Source organism: Galleria mellonella, unplaced genomic scaffold (assembly GCF_026898425.1).
Source record: "Galleria mellonella isolate WM207_F2 unplaced genomic scaffold, CSIRO_AGI_GalMel_v1 utg537, whole genome shotgun sequence".
Lineage (NCBI taxonomy): Eukaryota > Metazoa > Arthropoda > Insecta > Lepidoptera > Pyralidae > Galleria > Galleria mellonella.
Window position 1 is genome coordinate 1,026,260 of NW_026442112.1, and position 9,110 is coordinate 1,035,369.

A 9,110-nucleotide genomic window follows, 5' to 3' on the forward strand; every position below is an offset into this window, starting at 1 on the left:
TTTTTTTAGAGGAGACAACACTCGTAAATTTTGTAATATGGGCATCCCATAAAAAACATTACATGCCGCCTTAGCAAAAAGTGAAAGATATAGTCAGTCAGTATCAGTTTTTACAACGCGCCCTCCGAACGAGGAAAAGCGGTGCTATCATAAAAACGGGTAGGTAACTGCCTAATCCACTTTGTCAGCAAATCATACGTTTCACTTTGAGCTCTTGAAATGAAATTTTATTGAAAACTAACTTCCATCTGCGGGTTTTATCAACAAATCTCGTTATTTATAAATACGGAATTGTGATCCCTTCTTAGAAGATCCGCCTATTAGGTTTGTTATATATCTTGTTTGTCGGCGGTAACCTTGGCAAAATCAGTTAATTTGATTTAAAAACTAAACTTCTAAATCGGTTTACAATTGTAAACCGGTTTAGTAGTTTATTTGACCATCCAATTTGTTACCTTATAACTTATAAGGTAACAAAATAACAAAAAAATACAACCGAATTGAGAACCTCCTCCTTTTTGAAGTCAGTTGAAAATATATTTATTCATTTCATACTTCTTCCTACTTCCTCGCAATCTTAAAAAAGACTGTGCTTTCATGAAATATACAGTAGCTGTTGAAACTATTTGAATTTACCTGAGAGTTTCATATTATAATGCAAAACAGCCTTTACATAATACATGAGTAGTCAATGTTGAACCATAACTAAACAGCTTAGTACTTTGTCACAGTTACATTATTGATAATTTCAATTCCTTTTAACAAAAAGTAGACCTATTTTGAAGTTCCGAATACCAATTTTGATCACGTAGCAAAGAAAATAGAAGTATGATTATTTTCAATTATTTCTTTTATAACAGAAATAGGATAATAATATCTAAAACTATTCTAAATTTCTAAAGAATGTCATTAGTGATAGCCTAAATATGGCGCTGTGAGTATTGTGACGTTTAGACGGACGATCTGACAAAGTCGTACCATAAATATTCGTTGATACGAATTAAAATTATATAAAGAAACCTACCTATTTTCGTGTATAGAAAAAATATTTTACGGACCGTAAAACATTATTATGACAAAACTAACAGTGCTTACTTCATGAAGTATTTATAATTCTAGAGATATGTATAATAACTATACTCATAAAATGCGTTTATAATCCTCTCCACCGGTTGTCATTATTTAGTTGGCCGAAGATAAGATTTAACTACCCTCCGCGGACTCTGTGTTACTCCTATTGTCGGGATATTAAAAAGCCCAAAGCAAAGATAAGAGAAAGGAATATCTTGAGTATCCTTATCTTCCAGCCTACACAATTACAAATACTATTGTCCTCACAATGTCTTACTAATATAATAAAATTGTAAAGACAAATTTCTCTAAATAGTAGATATTTAAGAAAAAAAATATATGAATGGTCTTGATAAGAGCAATAAAAACCAATACGAGTACAATAACTTTTAGAACTTTAATCTGTCTGTTTGTCTTTATATTTGTTCCAGCATCACAAAATTTGCTGCACCAAACTAACTACGATCTTCACAATTCTGTGTCTCTAGTGAGAAAGGGTTCAATTCAAAATGGTCACTTTTCAGGAGAGCCAAAAAACTATTTTAAATAAAAAAAAAAATTTTGCTTTCGAATGGTATAAGAATCGTAACGATATCTTTAAAAACAATAGAGATAGTAAACATGTAAAAGGCTACAATTAACAAAATATTTGTGGTAAAAAAGTCATAATTAGAAATAAAACTAGTTTTATTTTACAAAAATTATTTTTGTAAAATGAATCAATGTTCGATTTTACCCTTTTAACCATTTAATAGCGATTATTTTTTATAGCGTAAAATACACAACATTGTTTTTCTTCAATACTTCAATAAAATAGTCTTAATTCAACTTAAAACTATTTTCACATGATAATTTTAATATTTTTGTTAAGTGTGATTAGGTATAATAGAATTATTTTTAAAACTATAGGTTTTACACAAAAACCGACAATTTTTTAAGAAAGAGGAGAAAAAAATTAATATAAATGCAATCATTGTTCAATTAGCAAATAATAAAAGCAGCAGAATTTTTTTTCTTTATTTAAAAAGTTTTTTGGCTCTCCTGAAAAACCATTTTGAATTGAACCCTTTCTCACTAGAGGCACAGAATTGTGTTTCTAAAGGACAAGACATTCCGGAATCAACTTTGTACAATTTTATGTGAAAAAAGATATTACTCGATTTAGAAATGCATGGCCGATAAATGTATAATTTTAATACTTATAATCATTGTAATTGTAAACTTCACAATTTGACTATAGAATATACTTGAAAATTAAAAGTTTGTAATTGTATAAATATACCTGCCACTATCTGCAATGCCTAAACTAGATTTATGTTATCTATATGATATGCAATAAATAAATAAAGGTCTAAAAAAATTTCAAAAATCCACGCCTACAAAGTTGTGAGCAAGAAATATTATATGAACAGAATCAACTCTCTTGTAATTCTAACCTCGTAATCTTGTAATATAGATGTATGATATTAAAGCAACAATGTCTTCAATTGTTTGTAGGTCGCGACGTGCCATGGGAGCTGTTTTTACCCCTGCTCCCATATAATATTTCCAACTCCCCAAACTATAATATCTGTATCAGACTATTCTATTTATTAAGTTATGAGAATCCAGACAATCTAAAGACGCAACTATTGTTGTTTTATATTCATGTCTATGACACATCCTGTCATAGACATGAATATAAAATATGTGGAAAAGTTCGTAGTTTGACCTGACAGAGAATCGAACTTTGGACCTTTTATATATTATTAAAAGGTTATCTAGCCACCAGTATTACAGACAGACCATAATTCTATTAGTTTATACAAATATTTTAAAGAAGAAGTATTTGATCCTTTGTTTTTAATGAACTCAAATACTACCGATTTTAAAAATTCTTTCTATATAGGTGAAAGGATTTTAAGAACAGAAGAGAGTAGCAGAGGCCTATATATTAATTTTAAAAATTATATTTACCCGTACTACCTAATTGCAAATATATTATGTAATGTTATTTTAATTAACTTAGATGTAAGTTCCACTAGAGTTGCCAGATTGGGTTTTTTGTAATTTTAGATGAAAATTTGTGACCTCACAGTTAAAATTTTTGATGAAATTAAATTGTTGAAGAAATGTTTGCTTAAAAATAATAAAAGCGTTGAGATAATATCTATCTAATTTTTTTTTATATTTCTCTAATAAATTTGATATGTGTAATATATACAATAAACTAATATTTGTAAGTAGCAACATATGAGGAGACGAAGTCAATGTAGACGTGCATTTATTCATCGTCGTTCGCATAGAGATTACATAGTCAAATATAATAAAAATCAGCACGAATTTATACTAAATTATATTTGGGTAAAAGTAAAGGATCACGAGAATAAGAATAATATCAATTTGAAGAATATTTGAAATTTGGGTATAAATCATAAACCGCATCTGACAACGTTAAGTTTTACGATCCTCGCCAGTAGTGTAAAGATTGTTTTATAAGGTCTATAAACATTTATTACTAGTTTTTACCCGCTACTTCGTTCACGTGATCGTTATATATTGATTGACGGGGATAAAAAGTAACCTACGTTCTTAGATTGATGATTGGACTGCGCTAAGCGTACTGGAGACCAATCATTAATCTGAGACTATCCTATATCCTTCTCTATTTCAAATGCAATATGTACATTAAATTTTATGATAGTTGTAAAACTATTAAGGTGCCTAATAGTTATACATAAACAAAACTCTTTTTCACACCTATATGTCGCATGCGCGTGTTCACGGGCGTTAGATGTGTTTTTTGATACGCGAAATACTTCCGCAAAAATGTCGTGTACTGTGAAATGTGCTACCTGTAATATTGTAATTGATGAGCTTCTGTCTTACATACAGAACAAAATATCGATAGCTGATGAAGAAAGCTTAGTAAAAATCTGTGCATCATCGTTTACAAGTGAACAAGTTCAAAAGTCACATACGTTACTATTTGAATCAGTGTCTTCAGAGTTACGAAGAATCGCACGTAAAGGAAAAGGAAAGGGAGATCGTCTGTTGTACGACATACTCAGCTTCTTCAAAGTCACAGATCCTGATATGCTGCCTATATTTGTTGCTCGTGACCTTGAAAAACTGCCACCTATCACCTGGGATCATTTGGACGTATCTAAAGTCCTGAAAGACCTATTGATAGTACAGTCTGAAATTAAAACAATTAAATCATCGTATGCAACTGTTAAGCAGCTAGAAGAAGTTAAAAAGGAGTGCTATAATTTAAAAACCGTTTCGCCACCATTCTCTGCCGCTAAGATTAACATAAAAAGAGGTGCTTATCGTGACAGCGGCCCTATAGCTTTATCGGTTATGGATGAGTCTACTATAAGTAATCATGAAGATGAATCCAGTGGTGAAATGTCTTCTACACGGGATAATAATTTACATTATAGAAATATAAATATAAACACAAATTATCCGGAGGGTAGTAGTGATACACTTATCGATGCAACGTTCCATCAAACGTTTGAAACTGAAAATAGCCGTGTAACCGACAATACGAAACGCGATGAGTCATTGTTGACATGTAACCGGCAGTCCACGCAGCCAACGGTCGGCAAAGTAGGTACAACACTTGTTGAATCTTATGCAGGTGCCGTAAGGTCTAATAATGAATGGACAATCGTCGAGAAGAAAAGAAAAAAAAATAGACGCATTGAAGGAAAATTAGGGACAGTTGTAATCGGAACAGATGAGATGTTTAGAGCTGCTGAGAGAAAAATACCACTGTTTATTACTAATGTGCATAAAAATACGTCAGAATCAGATATCGTTCGATACATTTGTAAGATGACACAAGAAACAGTGGCATTAGAGAAAATATCCATTAAGCGTCAATGTGATTACAATGCATTCAAATTCTTTGTAGCACAAAACAAAGTCTCGTTGTTTTTGGATGAGAATATATGGCCAGAAGGGATAATTTTTCGACGGTTTATTAATTTTAAACTAAAAAAATCGACTGGAAACGCACATATTTCCATTGACGGCATTACACACCAAAATTATGGATAGTGGGATCTACAACTTTGTTACCTTCAATTGTAAGAATGTGAAGCGCTCTGTAGAAGGGATACGGGAATTATGTAAAAGATCGGATATCATAGCCCTGCAAGAAACGTGGTTGTTGCCGAGTGACCTATCATATTTGTGCAGCATAGATTGCGAGTTTACCTCTACGGGAACGTCGGCGATCGATACAACGGAGGGAATACTGCGCGGGCGACCGCACGGTGGTGTCGCGATCCTCTGGCGGCACAGTGTATTTTCCAATGTTGTAGTAGTGCCATGTGATAATCCCCGCATATGTGCGATAAGAATAATGTTAAAAGGGCGGTCAATCCTAGTGATGAGTGTCTACATGCCTACCGATATGTCTACAAACTTAGTGGAATTTACGGACATTCTCGGCTCGGTAAGTGCAATCATAGACAGTAATAATGTGGATTGTGTTTATATTATGGGCGATTTCAATGCTCATCCCACAGAATCATTCTTTAAGGAATTATCTATATTTTGTGAGGAACAGGAATGGACTTGTATAGATATAGAAATGTTGAAGGGTTCATCGAACTGTTTTACGTTTGTGAGTGAAGCTCATGGGTCGCAGCGGTGGCTAGATCATTGTATAGTATCGAAAGCGGCTGTGTCCTCTGTACGTAGAGTGCACATACAATATGACATACTCTGGTCAGACCATTTTCCGCTGATTCTTGAGTGTAATTTAGACGTAGTTCCACCTAAGATAGAAGAAGTAAAATGTGAACGTAACAATGTTTTGTGGGGTGACAGAGGCATAGAACAAATCGACTCATATTATAATGAGTGTCATTCTCATTTCAAACTTCTTAAGTTTCCATCCGAGTTCCATAACTGTGCCGATCAGACTTGTAATGTTATACAACATAGACAGGTCATTGATAAGTTGTATAATGATATAATAAATGTACTAAAGAGAGCGGCTGTAGCTAGTAGAAATAACACACATTGTAAGCGTAAGAAAAAGAAAATTGTAATAGGTTGGAATAAACATGTTAATGAGGCACACAGGAATGCCAGGCAGAAATTTCATGTTTGGTGTGATTATGGTAAACCTAGAGTTGGCTCCATCTATAATGATATGTGTGAGGCTAGAAGATACTTTAAGAAACGTCTAAAGTGGTGTCAAGACCACGAAGAACAAATAAAGATGGATATTCTAGCTTCACATCATTCTAATAATGACTTTCGGTCTTTTTGAAAGGCTACGAGGAAGCTAAGTACAAAGTCTGCCCTTCCTGTATCTATTGAAGGCGTAAGTAATGCCGAGAACATAGCTGATCTTTTTAAGGATCATTTTACTGTTAAATCCCCTTTGGGGCCATCGCGTGCGGAGTTGAATGTTGAGACTGGACGTGTGGTGGAAATTAGATGTACTGCTAGTGAAGTAGATCGAATTATAAAATCTATGAGTAGAGGTAAATCGCCAGGACACGACAGTCTCAGTATTGAACATCTAAAACATGCTGGGCCACACTTGGCGAGACTGTTGGCAATGCTCTTTAACTTTTGTATAAGTCACTCGTACATGCCGGAGGAGATGATTAGAACAGTGGTGATACCTGTAGTTAAGAATAAAATTTCTGATATAACAGACAAAAATAATTATAGGCCAATCTCCTTAGCTACTGTTGTCTCAAAGGTGTTTGATAGCATGCTTAACTCTCGACTGACTCAGCATATAAAACTTCATGACAACCAGTTTGGCTTTCAAACTGGACTGTCAACTGAAAGCGCTGTTCTTTGTGTTAAGCATGCTATTAGATACTATACAAATCGAAAAACGCCAGTCCATGCATGCTTTCTCGATCTGTCGAGAGCTTTTGATCTGGTTTCTTATGACATCTTGTGGAAAAAGCTCGAAAATTTTCAATTACCATCAGAGCTCATAAATATCTGCAAATATTGGTATGGAAATCAGCTCAATAGCGTGCGATGGGCGGGGACTATGTCGCAGTCATACAGATTGGAGTGTGGTGTGAGGCAAGGAGGGTTGTCTTCGCCGGTACTATTTAATCTGTATATTAATGATCTGATTGTTGCTTTGAGTGGTACCCGTGTCGGCTGTCACATAGACGGCATTAATGTTAATAATATAAGTTATGCTGATGACATGGTGCTGCTCAGCGCGTCGATATGTGGGCTTAAAAACTCGTGGCTATTTGCGAGTCATATGCTGCATGCCACGGACTGATATACAATGCTGTGAAAAGTGTGGTCATGGTCTTTGAGAGCAGAGGCAAAAACTCAATAGGCTTTCCAGATATTAAACTTAAGGGTATAGCGCTGAAGAGGGTGTATAAATTTAAATATTTAGGACATCAATTGGCCTCGGATCTCAAAGATGATGATGACATTGAACGGGAGCGGAGGGCGCTGGCGGTGAGGGCGAATATGATAGCACGCAGGTTTGCGCGGTGCTCTGGACAAGTTAAAATTACGTTATTTAGATCACATTGCACATCTTTCTATGCATGCAACCTGTGGGCTGTATATACTCAAAAATCCTACAGCGACCTCCGTATCCAATATAATAACGCGTTCAGGGTGTTGATGGGGCTGCCACGATTCTGCAGCGCGTCAGGGATGTTCGCTGAGCATCGTGTAGATTGTTTTTATGCCACGATGCGAAAAAGGTGTGCATCCCTGGTGCGCAGAGTACGTGCCAGCACCAACAGCATCCTGAGTATGATAGCAAGCAGGCTGGACTGTGTGTACGTTAATCACTGCTGCGCAATTTCCAATGGAATTGTGCAGCGGTGATTATCTGTATACTGCTTAATATATTGTATGTGTGTATGTGTGTGTATGTGTATTGTGTATGTAAATTTACTAACATTAGTTTTTAAGAATATTGTTACTAATAAATATTTAATGGACCAAAAAGTCTGAAATAAAAATTATTATTATTATTTTTTAAATTTCACTAAAATTCTCATCTCCCCTCTTAAGGAGAGGAGATGGCAACTAACCCCCGGCAGAAGCACAGTCGGCCGGGGTTCAGGGCCCCAGGGAGAGAAACCGGCGTACAATGCGGGCAGAATCTAAGAGCACCACTTTCTGCATCTTTCCCGGAAGTGAACCGCCTCTGAATCCCAACCGTCTGAGATGTTGTTCGAGACTGGTTGGGATAAGACCGTTCACCGACATAACGATTGGGATGATTTCGGTAGATGTCACCCCCCACATTTCGGTCACCTCGTGAGCCAGGTCGAGATATTTTCTCTTCTTCTCGGTTTTATTATTATTATTATTCATATTGAAAATAATACAAAATTGTGTTTCCACAAAAAAAATTACTACAATCATGGTAAAATCAGAGATTTTAATTGAAGAACTAAACTACTAAACCGATTTTGATTAAATTTCTATAACCAGTCTGTAAGTATATTCTTTTAAATAAAAAAAAATCTTTTTTAATTGCTTTATAAGTGAAATTATGAGGTAACAAACATAAAAATACAACATTATTTTTGAAGTCGGTTGAAAATAATAATAATAAAAAGTGCATCACTTCAGACCGGCTGCATCTATTTGGCTAATTCTTTTTTTTTTTATTGTTGCCAAGACAATATCTGAAAAGTAATACGAAAACGTGAAAAATATTAATTAAAAAATTTACACATGAAAGAGTGAGTGAGTGATTAAGATAGAAGAAAATAATTATACACGGATGATTTGACTTCATATTAATCAGTTATACACCCGTGCGAAGTCGTGGTGAGTGACTAGTTTTTTAAAGTAGTAAAGACTGCAGTAGTAGGTATTTATTAACATGATTCCATTACACTTTCCAGCTCCCAACCGGCGTGTCATCTCTGAGCAATCAAATAGTAATAAAAGCGTCATGAATATTTATTCCATCATAAATACCAAACTCTATGAATGTAAATAAATCTTTGTAACTCTGTATTAATAGTAAATAAATAAATACAGGAGACATAATGAAAGTCGGCTCCTTGTATAGG

At 34.6% G+C, this 9,110-nt stretch overlaps 1 protein-coding gene across 1 annotated transcript; it reads left to right on the forward strand.

The window, feature by feature from the left end:
- The first annotated feature begins 3,822 nt into the window (after positions 1 to 3,822).
- LOC128201512 (uncharacterized) lies at positions 3,823 to 5,122 on the forward strand. Its single transcript, XM_052898687.1, has one exon. The coding sequence runs from the start codon at positions 3,880 to 3,882 to the stop codon at positions 5,116 to 5,118; it is 1,239 nt and encodes a 412-aa protein (XP_052754647.1). The 5' UTR covers positions 3,823 to 3,879; the 3' UTR covers positions 5,119 to 5,122.
- Positions 5,123 to 9,110: the final 3,988 nt, after the last annotated feature.

What these genes read in the sequence shown, in the direction of transcription:
- LOC128201512 (XM_052898687.1), top strand. Translation starts at nt 3,880, where the DNA reads ATGTCGTGTACTGTGAAATGTGCTACCTGTAATATTGTAATTGATGAG.